General features: G+C 28.3%; 1 protein-coding gene across 11 annotated transcripts in view; it reads left to right on the forward strand.

Annotated features, from left to right (window-relative positions):
* LOC145186060 (dynein axonemal heavy chain 7-like) overlaps positions 1 to 22248 on the forward strand; it is a 50969-nt gene that overhangs the window by 9928 nt on the left and 18793 nt on the right. For 9 of the 11 annotated variants that reach the window (XR_016455348.1, XR_016455349.1, XM_090096988.1 and 6 more), the window contains 35 exons: positions 187 to 765; positions 908 to 1180; positions 1257 to 1520; positions 1625 to 1773; positions 2069 to 2200; positions 2457 to 2511; positions 2946 to 3032; positions 7454 to 7560; positions 7674 to 7872; positions 8059 to 8199; positions 8274 to 8430; positions 8720 to 8775; positions 8861 to 8970; positions 9142 to 9310; positions 9419 to 9521; positions 10212 to 10339; positions 10504 to 10587; positions 10754 to 10882; positions 11281 to 11379; positions 11545 to 11679; positions 11943 to 12056; positions 12557 to 12706; positions 12987 to 13169; positions 13484 to 13663; positions 14027 to 14158; positions 14280 to 14375; positions 14482 to 14607; positions 14739 to 14798; positions 15231 to 15368; positions 15500 to 15652; positions 17703 to 17800; positions 20917 to 21114; positions 21204 to 21420; positions 21515 to 21822; positions 22096 to 22237. Coding sequence is in view for 9 of the 11 variants with exons in the window: in XM_090096988.1 (XP_089953114.1) it covers positions 187 to 765; positions 908 to 1180; positions 1257 to 1520; positions 1625 to 1773; positions 2069 to 2200; positions 2457 to 2511; positions 2946 to 3032; positions 7454 to 7560; positions 7674 to 7872; positions 8059 to 8199; positions 8274 to 8430; positions 8720 to 8775; positions 8861 to 8970; positions 9142 to 9310; positions 9419 to 9521; positions 10212 to 10339; positions 10504 to 10587; positions 10754 to 10882; positions 11281 to 11379; positions 11545 to 11679; positions 11943 to 12056; positions 12557 to 12706; positions 12987 to 13169; positions 13484 to 13663; positions 14027 to 14158; positions 14280 to 14375; positions 14482 to 14607; positions 14739 to 14798; positions 15231 to 15368; positions 15500 to 15652; positions 17703 to 17800; positions 20917 to 21114; positions 21204 to 21420; positions 21515 to 21822; positions 22096 to 22237 (5451 nt within the window). In the remaining 2 variants the exon portion in view is untranslated. The remainder of the gene's footprint in view (positions 1 to 186; positions 766 to 907; positions 1181 to 1256; positions 1521 to 1624; positions 1774 to 2068; positions 2201 to 2456; positions 2512 to 2945; positions 3033 to 7453; positions 7561 to 7673; positions 7873 to 8058; positions 8200 to 8273; positions 8431 to 8719; positions 8776 to 8860; positions 8971 to 9141; positions 9311 to 9418; positions 9522 to 10211; positions 10340 to 10503; positions 10588 to 10753; positions 10883 to 11280; positions 11380 to 11544; positions 11680 to 11942; positions 12057 to 12556; positions 12707 to 12986; positions 13170 to 13483; positions 13664 to 14026; positions 14159 to 14279; positions 14376 to 14481; positions 14608 to 14738; positions 14799 to 15230; positions 15369 to 15499; positions 15653 to 17702; positions 17801 to 20916; positions 21115 to 21203; positions 21421 to 21514; positions 21823 to 22095; positions 22238 to 22248) is intronic. The other 2 variants (XM_090096989.1, XM_090096995.1) reach the window with 1 other exon arrangement.

Raw genomic sequence — 22248 nt, forward strand, 5'->3', positions numbered from 1 at the left:
AAAGTTTTGAAAATTTTATAAAAAATATTTTTAGATTAACCCTAGCTCTAGAATGGGGAAAAATCCAGTTTGGGTAGATTTGATAAAAGTTTCTATAATGAACAAGGCTAATCTGCATACATTATTACTCTTACTAAAGGTTAAAAAAGAAGGTTCTAGATTCTTTTTTAATTTGAGTTTTTTCAGGTTGTAAATGTGGGTATGTTTGAAATTCATTGTGATGAGTTGATTCACAGCCTTAGCAAACGTGCTGAAACCTTACGATTAAAATTGCTTAACCAAATGATGCAAAATCATCAATCAGTAAACAAATCATTATGCAAAGAATATGAGGATATTACTACTAAAGCTCTAACCTCTCCCATAAGCACAGATCATCTGATGGAGTTGTCTAATTTTGTTAAAAAGGCAGAAACAGAAACATTAACTTTACTTGAACAACAGTTGATTGATGCCAAAGAAAGGCTAACATTTTTAATAGACTTTATGACATTTTCTTCTGCAGATATACGTCTGAATAGCAATCCTTTTCAATGGCATCAAAGGATGCCAGATGTTTTTGAAGAGCATCGTTCAATTATAAATTCTAATCGCATTCAATATGAAAATGCTCTGAAAATGAGAAGAGAGAAGTTTATAGAAGATCTTGATGTTTATTTTAAGCAGGTTGAAGAGTTTGAGACTCTTGGAGATATAAATGAGATTAATCGCTATTTAAAGAAAGCAAATGCCTTACACACAAAATTAGATACAGCTTCTGAAAAAGTAATGGTTAAAAAAATATTGTAATGCTATTTTAGAGAATATCTTACGATTTTTAAGTTTGTAGAATTTATTATGTGAATTCTGAAACTAAAGTTCTGCAATCTAGGGAAATTTTTTTGATATTTATTTAAATTTTTTAAAGATTTCTCTCATAAACGCAGAAGAAGAATTATTTGATTGGGAAGTGACAACATATCCTCTTCATACATTAATAGTTAATAAACTAGCACCTTTCCTTAAACTCTACGAAACTACGGCAGAGTTTGATGAAAAATACAAATGTTGGATGGAAGGTCCACTTGGTTCATCAAATCCAGATACTGTTGAGCAAGAAACTAACAATATATGGCGCAACTTTTACAAACTTGAGAAGTCATTGAAAGAATTCCCAGTAGCACAAAATATTGCTACAAAGGTAAAATTAATAAGTAGAAGGTGTGATAATAAAATATTAAACTAAAGGTTAAAAATGTAAAGGTTTTTCTATACAGATGAAATTAAAAGTTGATGCTTTTAAAGAACACATACCCCTGATATCTGTTCTTTTTAATCCTGGATTACGAGAACGACATTGGAAAGTTATGTCAGAAATTGTTGGCTATCAAATACAGGCAGATGAAAAAAGCAATCTTAGGAAGTTTGTTGATATGAGATTAGAACCTTACATATCAAAATTTAGCCTTATTAATGAGGCTGCTAGTAAGGAGTTTTCTTTGGAGAGAGCAATGAAAAAGATGACAGGAGAATGGAGCGAGGTAAAAATACTTTTAATGATTAATATGTTACATTTATATGAAAAATTAAATTAGGTTTTATTTGTTTAATTTTTTGGTTTACTAATGTTTTAAATGTTGTTTAGATAAAATTTGTGATAATTTCTTATCGAGAAACAGGAACTTACATCCTTTCATCTGTTGATGAAATCCAGAATTTGTTAGATGACCACATAGTTAAAACTCAAACTATGAAGGGATCTCCATTTATAAAACCGTTTGAAACTGAAATACGGTAAGAAAATCACTAATCCAACTTGATTTGAATATCATTATCACTGATGTATGCCTCTCATCTTTTTAGTAAAGTACCTCCTTTCATTTAGTTTTTCAATAAGCAATTATTTTATTAAATAAAGATATTATCTGTCTTATCTATTATCAAAGTTATTTAACCATATGCAATTGTATTTTAAAAATATCGTCTTTTTTATAATATTGAGTAACAGTTCAAGTTTCTAGAAACAAATTTCCTCTTTTGTTTTGGCTAAAAATGAATTAAGTTTAATCTGTAGTTCTTTTTACTGTAGATTATGGGAAGATAAGTTGTTGTTAATTCAAGAGATCTTAGATCAATGGCTAAAAGTGCAGGCTACATGGTTATATTTAGAGCCTATTTTCAGCTCACCTGACATTATTACTCAAATGCCACAGGAGGGAAGGTAACTTAGAGTACTATTTGTAATGTTTTGAGTTGCTTATGCTTTCAGTTTTTTTGTATCTTTTTAAATATAAACCTAGGATTTGTTTACTGTAATTGAGTTTAGCAAGTTTGTATTGTTTATTTATCTTTTTATTAGAGCTATTGTTTATTTTACGAGAAATTTTTATGTAAATGAAATTGATTAAGCTTTTAATTCTTTATGCTTGTTTTTTTGAAAAAAAAAAGGATCTTTTGATTTACTTATTTTTAACTAGGCGGTTTACCACTGTTGACAGAAATTGGAGAAATACTATGATAAATGTTTTTAAGGTAGGCACACTAAAATTTGTTGAAATTTTTCTGAATAATCTGCTTTGCTATAAATCAATAATCTTTTAGACTGTATTCTAACAAAAAATTCATTTTATTGAACATATTCTACTAATTTTATGTTACATAGTCTTTTACTGAAGTTGATCTTCATGCTGTGCCTAGAGCCCCACAAATCCACAGTAGAGGCCTACAAATATAAAGGGACCCATTAAAAAAAAAAAAAATTTTGTTTAAGAATTTGAAAGATTTATGATCTTTAAAAAGTTTAATGTCTTTATACATAGTTTTAGATTACATTTTTGTTTAATACATAAAAAGGATGTTAATACTATTTCTTTGAAATGTAAAGATTTACTTTCTAAAGATACTTTTTACTGAATTATTTTTATAGTTACGCTGTTACTTTTTGCTTTGGTTTCTATTTATAATAGGACAACCATGTAATGGAAGTTGTAAAAATTGATAAGCTGCTTGATCAATTGAAGGCATCAAATGATCTCTTAGAGCTAATTTTAAAGGTAAAGCAGGTTGTAAACTGAGAGAATCTTTACTTCAAATTTTTTTAAGTTTAATTTAGGGTGTACATATATATATATATATATATATATATATATATATATATATATATATATATATATATATATATATATAATTTTGTTATTATATAAACTAAATATATTTTTTTGTCGTTATGTTTTTTTACGGTTTATAACATCTGATGATCGCTATTGCGTGAAACTTTAAGTAATGTAATATAAACCAAGCTAATTATTTAGTTTATATAATAATAACAATAACAAAATAATATATTCGCTCTACTTATTCTACGCTGTATTGAGCACTCTTACTGGAAATATTAACATAATTTCTACAATACTATATATATATATATATATATATATATATATATATATATATATATATATATATATATATATATATATATATATATATATTTTACGGTGGAGCGATTTTCATAGCAAAAAAAAAGAAGCTTTAATTCAATTTGCCTAAGGCATTGATAGTTGCATATTAATAAGAATAGGAAAGTAATTTTTTTTTTCTAGTTTTCATGACTTCTTCAGGTTCCTCCATGGGATTTAATTTTAAAAAAAAATCAATTCATTTTAATGTTATATTCTTTTTAGTTTAATAAAGTTTTGAAGCTATTTAATCTCTTAGAATATTGAAAACGTAAAGTTCCCAATAAAACACAAAATAAGTGTTACTTTTTATGAAAAAGAAAAGGAAATATGAGAAAAATTGGTTTCTACTTTCACAACACACACAGGACATCAACTCTAATCCATTGCTCATAGCAATAGCATATTTTTTATATAACTTGAATTTATAGCAAATACCACAATCAATTGTAAAAATATTTATGATACTGAGAAATAAGGAAACCAAGAACAGTATTTATTCAAACTCTGATGTTGGGTGTGCCCCACTATCAATAGGAAAGGGGTGGGGGGGCTTTGCCCAACATCTAATCTATGTTTGTTACTGCATGTTTTCAATAAATTTGTTTAAGGTTTTACTTTTTTTTAATTTGTACTCTTAATGATTTTAGTATTTTTATTTGATTTTTACTTTTATTTGATTATTAAAATGTTTTTTTATATTTCAACCAATAAAAAATGAAATGAAACTGTTTTTAAAATCACTAGCTGAGTTGCCAACAGGGAAACTAGGGAAAAAGCTGCTGTAATTTTGCTATAGAAAACTTACATGTTATGTAAATTTTCTATAGGGCCCTAATTTATAGTTCTCTTAAAGTTAAAGTTCTGAAAGTTTTTGTTAAAAAAAAGTTTCAGGACTTTTTAGTTTAAAAAATCTATTAAATAACTAAAGAACTGAGGTTCCCATTAGCCTAAAAATTCATATTACTCACCCTGTTAAGATGATTAGTTAACCCTGTTAAGATGATTAGGTACAAGGTCATGTCTTGAAGGCAACTTACCTATGCAAAGGAAAACTCTGATAAAAAAAAACTTCAATTTAAATGTGGTAGGAGGAGCTTGAAAAAAAACTCAATCCTGAACAAAGCAAGTTAATGCTGTTCTAACTCTTCCATAATGTCCTATTTAAATAAGAAAATGGCATTATGGAAACCACCAAACCAACCAAATGTGGAACTTGAGAGGTTAAGAGTAAAAAAAAGGTAACAAAGAACAATGAACATTTCATTTAAAAATCCTTTAGACATTTATATTTATTTCAATGAATTTATGAAGTGTTTCTTAGTTTCAAATCTTGGTAAGACACACTGAGATGTTAGCTTAGCTTGAATGACACCATCTCTTGATTTATTACCACGAACTGATGTAGAAGTATTTAATACAATCTTTATGCATAATTCAACTGTTTAAGTGTGGCAAGGTATCTTTACAATATCGGTGGTATCAGAATTGTAAGAAATCATTTTTTTAAATTATCAATTAAGATCTACCTTGTTAAGGGAGGCTCAGTAACATTAAGATTTTGCCAATTAATCATGTCTACATAATCCCCAGCATTTAAATTCAGATTGGGCACTTTAAATGTTTGAATAGGGATCTGGTTATCATATGATTCCCTACATTTGATAACTCGCCTTAAACCTAATTTTCTAATTTGCATTCTTTTATCCACTAACATAGCCAACAAAATATTTTCAGGGTTACAGAAATAGGCATTTTTTTGCAATACTGGATCTACAATATTGTTAAGTTTGTTGGATAAAGAACAAGATTTTTTTTTATCATTCTAAAGAAATATTTGGATCCATACATACAAGTTGGTTTCATTTTTATTTCAAACCAGCTTGCGGAGCATACTTTAACAATATACTTGGTCAAAATTTTAGGATCTAATGATGGGTTTATTGTGGATGTATATAACCTTAAAATTCTGTTGGCTGTTGTTAACCAATGTGAATGTGAGATCTTTCCAGGATCTCTTAGTGACAAAGACAATTATATATTACCTCTTGAAATTCCATTACAAATCTCAAAAAGATATTTCTGATCCGTGTTTAATTCTTTTGGATCAATACTTGGAAGTTCCACTTCAACAGATTCAAATGAACCAACTGATAGTCTCTCATAATTTTCTTACATTTTTTCAATAGTACTTTTGAATCCTGAAGGATGATTTGTCCCATCTAGGTGTTGTATTAGATGGTGGAGATGCAACTCATTAGTGTATAATAAGCATATAACCCACTGTACAGAGCGACCAAGAAATAAATCTAATTGACTGAAAAACCATTTTTTAATCCTGTATTTGTGACAGTATCATCACATCCAACAGCCTTTACTTGCTCTAGTATGAAACTTTTATTTGGATTCTCAAAAAAGGTTTGAATACTTGATGCAATACTCATTACAGCTTCAGATGATGGCTTTACATAAAACAGATATTTTTATCCAGGTTCAGAAACTGTAACAATATACTCCTCTGTAACATTTTTGGTAATACTTCATCCCTTTTTTATCCTGATGAAATGTCACATCCTTCTTTCCATTAAAAAATAGTCTTTGAACTTCAAAATGATCATTTTTTTGCACATCTTTGAAGTTGTAATCTTCTATTTTTTTGTTCTCTTCTTATTTTACTTCGATCAACTATTTTTTATGGATTTTCTTTTGTTACAATATGAAAATCCTTTAAAACAGCATTAACTACTAATGAAGCAGATGGATCTGAAACTCCAATTCAATTGCAGGTTAGCGCTAAATTACACATTTTGAATCTTTTTTCAGAAGTACAAGTAAAGTTAGATTCTGATGATGAGTTGATATCAGAAGTTTTAGTTTTAAACAATTCTTCAGATATATTACCTGAGTTTTCAAGAGATGTTGCATTTTCAATTTCTATTTAATATGTAGATTAAAAAGAAATTTTTTTTTTACTTTTTCCCACTATATTGTCTGCATAAAAATATTTTCCAGTCGCAATGATTGTATTGTTTTTCTATTCATATTAGTATAAAGAAGTTGGATAACGTTTTCTATCAACATTACTGATTGCCATTTTACGAAATGTTCTCTGATCCACAAGAAAATACCTTTCCCTAAAGGAACTTTAACTTTGCAATAACAGGCAATAAAGTTTTGACATTTACAGATACATATATCATGCACAGTTATTTCACATATTTTTTTAAACATGGACACCTTGTCTTGTAACTTAAGAAGATTCTTTTTTAAAGACTTATATTCTTTGTTTATGTTTGCAATCAAGCACAAAATTTGTTGATTGGAAGTTATTAGAATGGATGCTTTTTGTCATATACCTTTCAAATCTTGCAGTACAATATTTGAAATATCCCTCACAGATGGATCCTTTCCATTAGAATTCTCCTTTAATAACAGCCTACAAAATAAATGTTTCATAAGATCTGATTTTGTAGAAAGAATGTTCTTATCAAATTCCTTGGCTAAACCAAACTATTTACAAAATGATACCTTTTTAGTTTTAGGCATTTCTTTCTGATATCAATATTTAAAAAAATATTTAAAAAGTAAATATCAATAGTAGATAAATTAAAATGTGTATAAATTAGTAGCAAATATTTGCATTTTGACATATTTGAACTTGTATGCACATATATTCACATTAGACAATGCTTTAGTCTATTTTGGGTAAAAGTGTCATTTTTGAGGTCAAATAGGAACCTGAAGAACTAATCTGCATTAAAAAAAAAGTAAGGTTCTTTTTTTTATTGTTAGACATTGATTTGTAATTCAGGTGAACCTAATTTAAAATTTTTTTAAAATCGCTCCACCCTAACATATATATATATATATATATATATATATATATATATATATATATATATATATATATATATATATATATATATATATATATATATATATATATATATATATATATATATTGTATGTATGTATGTATGTATGTATGTATGTATGTATATAATGCATATATTTAGGGACTAAATGAATATTTGGAAAAAAAAAGATTATTTTTTCCAAGATTCTTTTTCTTATCTAATGATGAGCTGCTAGAGATTTTATCAGAGACCAAAGACCCCACCAGGTTTCTAATTAGTTGATAGTTTTATAAATAAATCTATTTATAAGAAAACTCTTATGTTAAAATAAGGTTTTTTTCATAAATTGTGTTTACTTTTTATTTTTTGCTACTCTTAGAGTAAAACCTCACTTGAAGAAGTGCTTTGAGGGGATTGCTTCACTTGAGTTTACAGAGGATTTCGATATTAAAAGCATGATGAGTTCTGAAGGAGAAGTTGTTCCATTAATAGCAAGTATTTCTACATCTGCTGCTCGAGGTTTGGTTGAGAAGTGGTTGCTTGAATTACAAAATATCATGTTCCAAAGTCTTAGAGAGGTATCTATGTTTATACATTATCATTTTACTTTTTTAATATTTGAATACATTATCTAATTACTTTTTGAATAAATATCTTTTTACTATATTAGGTATCAGTTAGGGATTATGCAATTTAAGTATGTTTATTTATAATGTATTCCATTTATTTGCTGTTGAATATACATACTTATTTTTACTGTCTAGACAATAATTCAGGCTATGGTCAGCTATCCAAAGGTTGTGCGGACTAAGTGGGTTAGAGAATGGCCAGGCCAAGCTATTTTAGCAGTCACACAGTTTTATTGGACAGCATATGTGCATGAAGCTATAAAAGGAGGTCAGCAGGTATAAATATTTAACTATTTTAAAAGATTCTTTTTGTTAATAAATTTGTATGTAATATTTTATGCATCATTTAGAAATTGAATGACTATCTTAAGCAAAACAATCAACAAATTGATGAGATTGTGTCATTAGTACGAGGAAAATTATCAAAGCAACATCGTGCAACTTTAGGTGCATTGGTTGTTTTAGATGTCCATGCTCGAGATGTGCTAGCAGAACTTGTTAATGAAGGTTAAATCCAGATTCTTTTTTTTTTTTAAATTTAAAATCTTTTATTTTTTTAAATTTAATTTATTTTATTTTTTTTATATAAATAATCTTTTCTGTATCTTTTTAGTTTAATTGCTAAAGATAATTTATATAAAGCCATACATATAGATCCTAAGAGTGAAAAAAGATCACTACTGTAGAGTTAAAGCTATTTTAATCAATCACAATTTGCAAAAAAACTGTTCACCTTGTTGCTTAAGTAAATGTTATTTAAAATTTGCAGTTATAAAATGGTATTTTTAACTTACAGGTATAAGAGATGAAAATGATTTTAAATGGCTAGCTCAGCTAAGATATTATTGGGAGGTAAACTATCTGCACCATTGCTTTAAAAAGAGTTGTAAAAATCTAAATTTTCTGTAATGTTTTAACATTTTTACTTTTCCTTTAGAATGATAACATGATGACTCGCATGATTAGTGCTCATTTGCCTTATGGATATGAGTATTTGGGGAATTCAGGCCGTCTGGTTATAACACCACTTACAGATCGTTGCTACAGGTAAAATTTATTGTTATAATACATTGTTAATGTTGATGCATTTGGATCATCTGCACTTATTTCTTTTTCATGAGTTTAATCTTTTCTAACTCTTTTTTATTAGTTTAAGATGAAAAATTATTTGAATTTGAATTTTTATGAAAATTAAGTGGTTTAAATATTGTTATACAGAACACTATTTGGAGCCCTACAATTGCATTTGGGTGGAGCACCTGAGGGCCCAGCAGGGACAGGAAAAACTGAAACAACAAAAGATCTTGCAAAGGCAGTTGCTAAGCAGTGTGTTGTATTTAACTGTTCTGATGGACTTGATTTTATTGCATTAGGCAAATTCTTTAAGGTATTTTTATTTTTTGTTTTATTGTAAAACCATTTTTTTTATCTTTTAAAATAATATTTATCAATTGTACCGTACTTTCTTTGAACACTGCAGTTAGCAAATCTTTAGGGTCTTGCATCATGTGGAGCATGGTCATGTTTTGATGAATTTAATCGTATTGATTTGGAAGTATTATCAGTAGTTGCTCAACAAATTCTCACCATACAAATGGGTAATTTTTTTATTAGAGTATCAGTCTTTTTGAGTTGAACATGTATGAAAAGTTAAAGTTTAAATATATTTCTAGGTTAACTGTGAATTTTTGATTTTTAATAAGTTGTTCTAGACAAAGCTTTAAATTCCATTTTGATTGTTCTGTAATTCTCTGTAAAATATTTAAAATCTTTAAAAAATGATAATCAAATGTTTGTCATCAAAAAGAATAGTTTTAAATTCCATTTTGATTGTTCTGTAATTCTCTGTTAAATATTTAAAATCTTTAAAAATTGATAATCAAATGTTTGTCATCAAAAAGAATAGTTTTAAATTCCATTTTGGTTGTTCTGTAATTCTCTGTAAAATATTTAAAATCTTTAAAAAATGATAATCAAATGTTTGTCATCAAAAAGAATAGTTTTAAATTCCATTTTGATTGTTCTGTAATTCTCTGTTAAATATTTAAAATCTTTAAAAATTGATAATCAAATGTTTGTCATCAAAAAGAATAGTTTTAAATTCCATTTTGGTTGTTCTGTAATTCTCTGTAAAATATTTAAAATCTTTAAAAAATGATAATCAAATGTTTGTCATCAAAAAGAATAGTTTTAAATTCCATTTTGATTGTTCTGTAATTCTCTGTTAAATATTTAAAATCTTTAAAAATTGATAATCAAATGTTTATCATCAAAAAGAATATATTTAGGAATCAATTCTGGTGACGAGATGCTACTATTTGAAGGCACTGAAATTAAGTTAGACTCAACATGTGCTATTTTTATCACTATGAATCCTGGCTATGCAGGAAGATCAGATTTACCTGATAATTTAAAAGTAAGTATTTTTGCATAGACACTCACAGTGGTTAGTAGAAGTTAAGAAAATTTGTATTATGAGATTAACCTGTAACAATTTTAAATACCTTTTTTATATTTTATATACCTTTTTTCTATTTTTAAAGACATTTCATGCTAATCATTATTTTGTTTTGTCCCTAGTCATTATTTAGAAGTGTTGCAATGATGGTCCCTGATTATGCTCTCATCTCAGAAATATCTTTGTATTCATTTGGTTTTGTCAATGTAATTTTCTATCTTGCTTGTTTTTTGAATTTTGCTTACTATCTATTATTATGTCTAATTCAGTTTGTAATTTGTGTTAGGTATGTTAACAAAATAATCAGCATTGAAAATGATACTCCCTTAAAAATTCTGAAATATTTCTTTATTCTTTTTGATTTTTTCTAAGGCTCGTCCATTAGCTGTAAAAATAGTTTCTACATACACACTATGCTCAGAGCAACTATCATCTCAATGTCATTATGATTATGGCATGAGAGCTGTCAAGTCTGTCCTAACTGCTGCTGGAAATTTAAAGGTAGTTTTTTAAGATTTGGTCACTATTTACTTAGGTTTTCTTGATACAAAGCTTATTATTAGCTTCAGTGAAAATTTCTTTATGAATAAAGTTGCAAGCAAAGTAAAAGACTTTTTAAAACTACTTTAACAATTTTTTTACTTTGCTTGCAGCTTTATTAAAAAAATTCAAATCTAATTAGACATTAACTGAATATTTCCTGGGATATTTTCTTAAACATCTTTAATGCTAAAACACTGTAATCACCAAATCTTAGAACTTGTAACTTGTTATCTAAAATGAGTTAAGAAAACATTTGTAGAAAAGCTACTAAAACAGACAAGATTAGTGTCATTAGCATGTTCTCATATAGTTTTGATTTTAAAAAAATATTTAAATCTCTATTCTAACTTCTTTAGCTTAAATATCCAGATGAAAATGAAGAGGTGCTTATTCTCCGATCTATAATTGATGTTAATTTGCCCAAGTTTTTAGCACAAGATCTTCCTCTATTTAAGGTACAAATGTTGACCTTTTTTTTTTTTTTTTATCAGAAAACTCTGAAGCTGTTGATGTCAATTTCTGAGTTAATATTAAAAATACAATTACTAATGAAAATTATTTTTAAAGAGTGTCATAAAAACTTAGAATCCTTTTTTTTTCTAAACATTTGTTTTATTTAGGCCATTACATCTGATTTGTTTCCTGGTGTTTCTTTACCTGATCCAGATTATATGATTCTTACTCAAGCTATCAAAACAAATGCATTAAAACTAAACATGCAGTTGACAGATTTTACTCTAAGTAAAGTATTGCAGGTTACTAAACTTAAGTTGTTTTATTTTACATATTGCGTGATACGATGTCTAAAAGTAGAAATAAACTTTGTTTCTAACTCTTTTATTAATTTCTTTTCATAATTGGTTTTAGTTATTGCAATAATAGTTTATCATAATCTTTTTACCAATATTATTACTTTTACTGTGAAGTGAATCTTAAAACTTGTATATAGTTTTATAATTGAGTTTTTTTATATTATATATTTTATTTATATATTATTTTAAATTGTACATTTTTATAGGTGTATGAGATGATGATAGTGCGACATGGTTTTATGCTGGTAGGGGAACCTTTTGGTGGGAAAACTATGGCATACAAAGTATTAGCTAAAGCTTTAACTGATGTTAAAGAACAGGTTAACTATTAAACTTTTAAGTTTTACAGAATGTTGCAGTAGACTAATGTGGACCTTATTTTTAAACATCACTGTTTAGCAACAGGCTTTAAAAATACTAAAAAAATTTAATAGAGAGAATAAGTAAATGCTTTTTAAAAAATCATTAGCTCTAGTTGTTACTTTTGAAATGAAGGCCTTTATACTTTACTAAAAAGGTACATGTTGGATTGTTAAACATAAAATTATTTCCTAATGTTTGTATGTATGTATGTATGTATGTATGTATGTATGTATGTATGTATGTATGTATGTATGTATGTATGTATGTATGTATGTATGTATGTATGTATGTATGTATGTATGTAAACATTTATTACATGCATGCATGGATGTAATAAATGTTTTAAATACTTGAGCATTTTACTGAACATAATTTTTGGCTTTTTTCTAAAGAAGTTATTTACTATATTTTTGCTGCTGTATGAGCTGTTATTTTGCAGTTTATTTCTTTTTATTAGGGCCTCATGGATGAGAATAAAGTTCAGATATGTGTTTTAAATCCAAAATCAATAACCTTGGGCCAGTTATATGGACAGTTTGATGCAGTATCCCATGAATGGTCTGATGGCATCCTGGCTGTAAACTATCGGTTGTTTGCTTCTTCACAGGTTTAAATTTTACTGGTTCTTTTATGCTGCCTCATATGAGCTACTACAATACTTTGTTAATTACTATATTACATTAACATTTTTGAATAGATATAAAATTTAAGTTTGAGTTAATGTACCATTGATTTAACTATAAATTATGATAAAAATGTATAGTGTTGATTTTATTCAAGTATTAGTATGTTGGTTTATATTTTGACTTCATTAAACAATATCAGTAATATAAACATTTTTTTTCGTTTTTTCTTTAGTAATAACTTTTACAATTGTTTTGCTTAAGACTCCTGACAGAAAATGGTTAATCTTTGATGGGCCTGTGGATGCAGTCTGGATTGAAAATATGAATACTGTGCTTGATGATAATCGCAAGCTCTGTTTAAATAGTGGTGAAATTATTCAGCTTGCACCTACAACCAATCTTATTTTTGAACCAATGGACTTAGAAGTTGCATCTCCTGCAACAGTAACAATCTTTTAATTATTTTTTTCAAAAAACAATAATATAGTGTGTTTGATCAACTTTATTTGCTTTTTATAAAAAATAATCAATTTTTTTCTCAATTTTTGAGTTTTTATAATATTTCCCACTTAGTAATTGTTTCAAATTTTTATTTGTTTCCTGTAATAATTTTTGTAATCTGAAATCATTTTACAGTTTTGAGTAAGGATTTCTTTTTTTTTTTTTTTAAATTTTAAACAAATAACCATTTATTTATGACAAAAAATTATCACAGTTTTTTTTTTGTTAAATATTTTTATTAGTGCTATTCTTTTAAGGTTAGCAGGTGTGGTATGATTTACATGGAGCCACATATGTTAGGTTGGAGACCTTTGCTGATATCATGGTTAAAGACATTACCTGAAACAATTACACAAGAAAATAAAGAGTTGATTACAGAAAATTTTGATCGCATTGTTAATCCTCTCCTTGCTTTTTTAAGGAAAAGTGGTGTCAAAGTGAGATTAATAATAGTTTTATTATACATCTTATTAAGATGCTAACTGTAGAATAATTTAGGCTTTTCCATGATAGCATTTTTCGTTTTTTGTTTTGTTTTTATAAATGAAGTTTGAAGTAGCTAAAGTTGATTTACTGGGAGAGCAGTAATTTTTTTTTGGTTTTGCTTTTAAATTTATTGAGCTTAAGCAGTTTTTAACAAAGAAATGTAAGAAAAAAATTAAAATGTAGTTTAAGCAACAGACAAATTTGAGTTAGAAGCTTTAAGGGCTTATTACATTTTTAATTTTAATTTATAACAAGTTGTTGACAGAAAGTGTCTTTAAAGATATTTTTAAATATAACTAAATTTTTTTCTGCAGGAACTTTCTCCCACAAATGATGCAAATCTTGTAACCTCTTGCATGAATTTAATGGATTGTTTGATTGATGAATTCACCAAAGAGGAAGTTTTTAAAAATGTCCTTGACCATGAAGTTACATCATGGTTAGAGGTAATCTTTTTAGTCATTTTGACACAACACTTTTTTATTTGAGCTTATATAGGGACTTTATGGAACATATTTTTGTTTTTATTAGTATTTCTTTTTTAATTTTTTATAGCTTTCTTTTTAGTCCATATTTCTATTTTCTTGTGTTTGGTCATTCGGTGGAACAGTTGACAATAATGGAAGAACAATTTTTAACTTATTCTTCAGAGAAATCATGAATGTAAGAAATTGTTATTGTGTATCTGTTTTTCAAATTATAGTTGTTAATTAACACAAAGTTCACCTTAATGTCAGAAAACCCATGCCAAAATTTTTTTGTTGAACAGGGGGCATTAACATTTGAGACCCAAAAAAGATATAACCTTTTGGATTCTGTTGATGGGCCTGCTAGACCATATCTATGTCCTATTCCAAGCCTAGGTTCAGTATATGACTATCATTTTATCAAAGAGGTAATTAGAAATGGTTGCTATATTATTCTTGCAAATTGTCTTCTGCAGATTTTTTAGAATATTTAAGCTCTAATATTACTTATAGTAGCAGTATCAAAAACTATAATTCTAAATTAAAAGAATTTTTTCAGGGTATGGGGAAATGGAGATTATGGACTGAAGACATAAATGATACTTACACTATTGCTAAAGTTAATCTTTTTTACTTGCGTTTCTTCTTTTATGATTTATATGTGTTGAAAGATCATTAAATTTTTTTTGCACTAAAATCTGAATCATATACCATTAATGTTACTGCTATTAATACTTTTGCTTTTATAAACTATCACCATTTTTTTTGTGCAGGTATAAAAATAAATACAAAATATAAATACAAAAACAAATGATGATAACAGTCAATAATGACCTAATTGCTATCATTTATTTACATGTAAATAACTGATAACATTTAGATGTTATTAACTGTTATCAATTTTTGTTAAAAGTTGTCAGTATCATATTATAATCATATATTCATATATGAGTAAAAAAAAAATTATCTCATCGAAATCAAAAATTTTTATGAGTAAGCTACAGAGTTAGATTTTCTATAGTGCTTTTATTTCCTGAAAAATTTTTTGTAGGATGCACAATTCAGTGAAATTATTGTTCCGACTATTGATACCATTCGGTACACTTATTTAATGGAAAAATTGATTTACCATCAAAAAAGTACACTCTTTGTTGGCCCAACTGGAACAGGAAAGAGTGTTTATATTTCTGTAAGAAGTTTATTAATATTGTTTGCGTATGCATCCATCCAATCATAGTAAGGTCAAAATTTTACCAAAGAGTAAAATTAATCAAATTTAAATTTAATTATTTTTACCCTTCTGTAATTTTTCTTGATTACAATTTTCTGCTCAAAAAGATTGATGAAAAGTACAAGCCCACAATTATAAATTTTTCTGCTCAAACAACTGCTAGCCAAACTCAGGATATTATAATGTCAAAACTTGATAAAAGAAGAAAAAGTTTGTTTGGTCCACCAATGGGGAAGAAATCTGTAAGTAGTTTTTATTTTCATTCTTGACTTAACATAAACAAGTTAAATTTATATTAAACTTAATGTTCAGTCTGAAACCATACAAGTGTTAATACTACAGGGTGCGGCAGGGATTTGCAAACTAATTTTTGGCTAGGTTTTGTGATATAAATAAAATACTTCTGCAATTTGTTTTTGTTGGTTAATGTTTAATGAACGTCTTAGGTTTGAATAAAGTTGTGAATAAAAAATATTCTAGTTAAAAGTTTTACAATGGAAGCAAAAAGAATTGATGTATTAAATTTGGTTCATGCAGAACTGATGCATTAAGTTTGCCTGCACGTGAAGTGGTTTGTATTTCTTGAGTGTTTAAAACTACATTTTACAAAATGAAAAAACATGACATAACTTAGAGACCCCAAATTCCCTCTCCAGTGAACAAAAAAGTTGATAAAAAATTCATTGAAAAGCTTAAAAAGCATGTTGAAAAGATAGCAAACCTGTTCAATGTTGATAAAAAGACAGCCAGAAGAACTCTAAAAACACTTAGAAAAGTCAGTGTGGCAAAGATTGGAGCGATCAAAGAAGATTCTGAATCAGCTGAAAAGCCATAATTTTTCAACAGTCAAACTTTTCTTAGATGAAAAACTTTTTAGTGTTGACTGTGTGATCAGTAGGTGAAATGACAGATTCATTGTGCAGAAGGGTGAGAGAGCACCACCTGTGTATCACACCAAGCACCCTCAGTCCGTCATGATGCTGGGAATCATCGCTTCTAATGGACATAAATGTCCACCAATCTTCATCAAAGAGAAAAAGTTACCTCTGATTTGTATATCAGCTTACTAAAATGTTATGTGGTGTCATGGCTGATAGAGGTGTGCAAAACTTGAAGTTTCGAGTTCAAGTTTATTCAATAATCAAACTCAAATCGAATGTGTTTAGTTAATCGAATATAATTCGAATTTCAAACCTAAAGTTCGATATTTAAAAAGTTGCTGTAAAATAGCGTTAAAATGCTTCAAAAAGTTGTTGTAAAATAATATTAAAATGCTTCAAAATGGAGGACGAGAGAGTAAGGAGCGTTATTTGGAATTATTTTGATAGGCACAAAATTAACAATGCTATTTTTGGTTTTTGTAAAATTGGAAAATGTAGTAAAAAAATATTTTGTCCTATTTCATCTACAACTGGCTTATTTACTCACCTGAGAAGTTATCATAAGAAGAAATCAGCAGAGTGTGATAAAAAGGCACAAGAAGCAAAAAGAATGAAAAAGGAAGAAAATAAAGCAGGAAAACAACTGTCAATTAGTATCACAGATCTGTGGGCTAAGAAAGCAGCATGAATGTCTGATCACGAAAAAGCTAAAGAAATAACACAAGCTATTGGACGCATCTTGGCTTACCTTCCATATGATTTTGTTGAAGGACAAGGTTTTCAGGTACTTATGAATTTAATGTACACTTTCGCTAGTTTGTTTAATAATTTCAAACTCGAACTCGATTGAATTTCTTGTTATCTCGATCGAACTCGATTTAAGATAAAAAGCCTAATCTTGCACAGTTCTAATGGCTGAAGAAAACATTTCCAGAAAATAATTGCATCTTTCAACAAGACAATTCACCTTATCATGGGTCTAGAAAAATCCAACAATATCTTCAGGATATAATGGCTAATTTCTGGCTCAAATGCTTTTGGCCACCATCCAGCCCTGACCTAAATCTCCTTAAGTACAGTGTGTGGAGTGTAGTTGAGAGTAAGGCTTGGAAAAAGGCCCACTCAAGTGTCAAGTTACTAAAGTCATTAATTACACTTGCTTGGAACTAAATGTCAAGGGACTAAATAATCAGCATCTGCCAGTCAGTGATCAAAAAAAGAAGATTTAATTGAATGTTAGGTGGGAAAAGCATTTATCTTCAACTTTTGTTTTATTAATATTCCATGAATATAGTTTTTTAGTGCTTTAAAAATTCATTTTGAAAGATTTTCTAAAAAGTTTACAAATCACTGTCGCACTCTGTATTGATAAAATAAAAGCTTTTATTTAACTGTTGTAATTCTTTTAAAGATCATTTTTGTTGATGATTTAAATATGCCTTCAAAAGAAAAGTATGGTGCTCAACCCCCAATTGAGCTTCTGAGACAGTGGTTAGATCATTGGCAGTGGTAATAATTTTATTCATGTCCTACAGAACTATTAATTAACTGCTCTTAAGACAAAAACATGAAATTGGGTGGGAATGTGTACCAACTAATGTAGAGTTTGTTTAAACTTCCCCTTAACAAATCTAAGCCAAAAAAAACAACAAACATTTAAATTTTGATATGGTGGCTAAGGACTTTTTTTTATTTAGTTATTTTACCTAATGGATCTTGATGTCTACTAATTTTAGCTAATAAAAGCTAAAACAAAAAATCATTGTATATTACAAATGTTTATAGATTATATAACTTAAAATTAAAATTTTTGTTTCATTTTGAAGTAGCACACTTGAGGTGGCAAATGTTGTAAAATTTTGGTTGTGTCTTAGTTACATTACTTACTTTATGGTTATTAGCTTCTAATACAAGTTTTACCTATTCAATACTGATAAATGTGGTTGTCAAGTTACATTTACAAAGATTTGTAGCTAAAAACCATTAATACAAGGAAGCTACATACATCATTTTTTTCACCACTTTACACAATTGTTTCTGTGCAATCTAATTGTAGTGGTTTAAGTATCTACTTCTTGCATTATATCTTGAATCTAAACAAATCTATACATATGAATTAAGTCATTCTTTTTCCATAGAAATTTATGCCAAACTTCAAGATTGGATGATATTTAGGTGTTGTACACATTGATCACTTTCATCTCAAACTAGTGAAACTTCTAATATTGAAGTACTTTGTACTAATGAACTTCTCGTGTAATTCTTTCATCTTTTTTAGCTAATTGAGTTTTAAAATGGGAACCAAAAGAGGGATTTGCCTGCTAGAAAAAGTGCCTAATGGTGAATTTTTAAGAGCTTAGCTTCCTTTAACCATCACAAGAAAAAGAAAAAAACACTTTTAAATGCTGCTAAACCTACCAGTACGTAAGTACCGGGAGTGTGGAGTTTTAGCATTTACTTGGGATTCCTGTTGCTTTTAAAAGCGCTGGTTAGCATAAGACTGAAGTAGCTATTCAGGAAGTCAACCAATATGGGCTACATGACAATATCATTGGTATATCTTTGGATACTACTGGATCTAATACAGGACTGATCCAAAGGGCATGTAGCAGAATTGAACAGGAATTTGAATAAACATTGTTATAGTTGGCTTGCTGTCATCACACCCATGAAATAATATTAAAAGGAGTGTTGAGGAGTGTATCCACATTTTTTGGAAGTTCAAAAATCTGTAGTCTTCATTTAAATAAAAAGTCATATTTGACAATGCTGGATGAAGAAAATCCTGATCAAGGGTTCTTCTGGAAGCACAACAAGTGAATATACTTAACTACACCTAAATGATTGCAAATAGTAACTACAAATCTCACTTCTTTGCCTAAGAATTTGGTCTAAAAATGATTTCAGTTTCAGGATTCTAGGAGCTCTGCATCTAACAAGGTGGATAGCAAAGGCATTATAGGCCATTAAAATTGTCATCTTCACTAAATAATTGAATGTTCCACAAACAAGAATTGAGAGCAATCAAATGGGTTGCATTTTTTGTCTGTCTCATATATATTTACTTTTGGCACAAGGCAATTGGAAGTTGATGCCCTCCAAAGAATGATTTGAATATGCTACAGCTTCTGAACACTTACCAAGATATAGATGTCAAAAAATGTGCTCTCCCAGTGGCTAAGAGATAACTTTGGTATCTGTGAGAAACAAATGAACTGTTTAGGATCCAGGGCATAACAGAATACTATAGTGGTTCTCTAAAAAACAAATGTTCATTAGGTAGTCAATGGTATAGTCAAAAGAGAAATTACTCTAAGAAAGTTTGATTTGGTCAGGAATGAACAATAAAAGCAATTCTTGTTGAGGATTGTTGAGCATTACAAAAAAGTTATCACCAAGCTGATAAAAGAAGGAATTGCATCATTCAAATTTCATTTACATAACATGTGTTTTGTCTATTTTACTACTTGTTTATCTTAATGTCTAGTTTTAATATAATCATTTTTAGTTTGTGATTTTAAGTTTTCTCAACAAAAGTAATTGTTGAGAAAACTTAAACAGATCTTAAAAGGAAATTTATAATTGTTCTTTCAATCTGGTTTTCCCACAGTTTCTATTTCAGTTTCTTTTCTTGTAGTACTTCTGCAAGTTATCATAAAGTTTTAATGCATGCAAGTCATCATAAAGTTTTACCAGCTACAAATTCATAGTTGAAAGTGGATTTTGTTGAAGCAGTTAGATTGATTAAGTCTAATACATTTAAAATTCTTCATACACTTCATACTTCATACACTTTTAATTCTATAAAGAGAATAGTGCTAGCAGTCATATTGTACTATGACTTGATCAAAATCTCTGTAGATCATCAAATTTTGTACTTTTACAACACCATTTATCCATCCAGTGTTCATAGATGCTGTGTCACATGATCATTTTAAAATATTTCAAGCATCAAACAATTTTAGCAAGCTTTTTAGTTAACTAAAAGTATCTTTAACTAGTAACTCACAATAACCAATTTTAGTTCTCATAATGAACTCTTCTACCAAATTACTTGATTTTTTTCCCATCAAAGGGAATTCAAATATATTGGCATTTCCTTTCGTTCTTATAACTGCTCAACAAACACCAGATTGTGGCAGGTTTGGAATATTGGTTTTATATTCAGCTAAATTAGACCAATTTAAAAATGCCCTGATAAAGATTGGTGCAGAAAGTTTTTTTAAATTCCTTTTAACTGATGCTATTTTGGTATTCAGTATTAAATAGTTAATTGTTTGTGAGCACAGGAAATACTAAATTTTAATTGCTTTTGTTGTTTTCTTAACCCCAATGCTCAGGCACTACCTCAAACTTGGTGCAACAAGTTTCCGGAATCCCTATGTCTACTTATAAATGGGACCTAGGTTTAAATTAACTAGCAGTGTTTGCTACACATATCCATGAAATTTCATGTTTTTAAAAAATTTCATAATATTTATTCAAATTAATAAAATGCAAATTATTTACTATTGTGGAAATATTATCATGAAAGCATATTGTTTTGTTTTGTAAAATTTTTTCATTAAAGAGTAAAAGCAGAAAAGAGTAAAAAATAGTTAGATAACATTTTTACATTTCACTAGGTATGACTTAAAAGATACATCTGCTATTCATCTTGTTGACATTCAAATCATAGCTGCTATGGGTCCTCCAGGTGGTGGTCGCAATCCAATAACTCCCCGATTTTTGCGCCATTTCAATACCATAGCTATAAATGATTTTGATACTATGCAAATGATAAGAATATTTGATGCGATTACTGAATGGCATTTCACCACAAAGTAAGATAAAGATTTTTAATAATCATACAGTTATGAAATGTTTATAAGGATGATGCTGATGTTTTTTGTTGTTTTTTTTTACATTAAAGAGAATTTCAACAACAGTTTGTATCATTTGGTAAAACAATTGTTAAAGCAACAATTGAATTGTACAGAAGTGCATTGGAAAACTTACTGCCAACTCCTGCTAAATCACATTATTTATTTAACTTACGAGATATTGGACGTGTTATTCAGGGAGTCCTTCTTTCCAGACCTAATACAGTTTCTAACCTAGAATCATTGAAGCGCCTTTGGGTTCATGAAGTATTGTTTAGTGGTTTTTTGATAATGATTACTATCATGTTCTAGATTATGGGTTATGAAAAGATTGTTGTTGTATTTATTTTTTTCTTTTCAGGTCTTTCGTGTTTTTTATGATCGTCTGGTAGATGACAGTGATCATGCATGGTTTGTTGAGCATGTGAAAGAAATTATTCAAACTGAGTTAAAAACAGACTTAAATCAATTATTTATGGATCTTAATGATAAAATAAAAGTTGATCAAATTGAGCTTTATCAAATAATGTTTTGTGATTTTGTTATCAGAGCAGATACAAAGCCATACTTAGAGGTTATTGATATTGATCAATTGAGAAAAACTTCAGAAAATTATCTAGAGGAGTTTAACAATCTTAGCAAAAAATCAATGAATCTTGTACTCTTCAGGTACATACTGATTATTTCGTTAAACACTGTTTTTTTAGTGACTTGTTCTTCAATCATGGTAATCTGGGCTGTGTTAGCTTTTAGCATAAACTCTTTTTTGATGGAAATTATTGCAAAAAATATTTTTGTTGCTTTAATTATGTTGTTAGAGACAATATTTATGTTAGATCATTTAAAATTAATATTAAACCTAAACAAATCAGAGATGGTTTTATGGCAACATTTTTATAATATGCATTGTGGCAGTAGCTTATTTTCTTACTTTTTCTACAGATTTGCTATTGAGCATATATCTCGAATATCTCGTGTTTTAAAGCAACCTCGTGGGCATTGTTTGTTAGTTGGTATTGGTGGAAGTGGACGACAAAGTTTAACACGATTAGCTTGTTTTATGGCTGATTATGAAATGCATCAGGTCATTTCATG

The sequence above is a fragment of the Hydra viridissima genome, unplaced genomic scaffold (genome assembly GCF_058129835.1).
Source record: "Hydra viridissima isolate aposymbiotic clone 2 unplaced genomic scaffold, HvirCarnegie_v1 scaffold_9, whole genome shotgun sequence".
In the NCBI taxonomy this organism is placed as follows: Eukaryota; Metazoa; Cnidaria; class Hydrozoa; order Anthoathecata; family Hydridae; genus Hydra; species Hydra viridissima.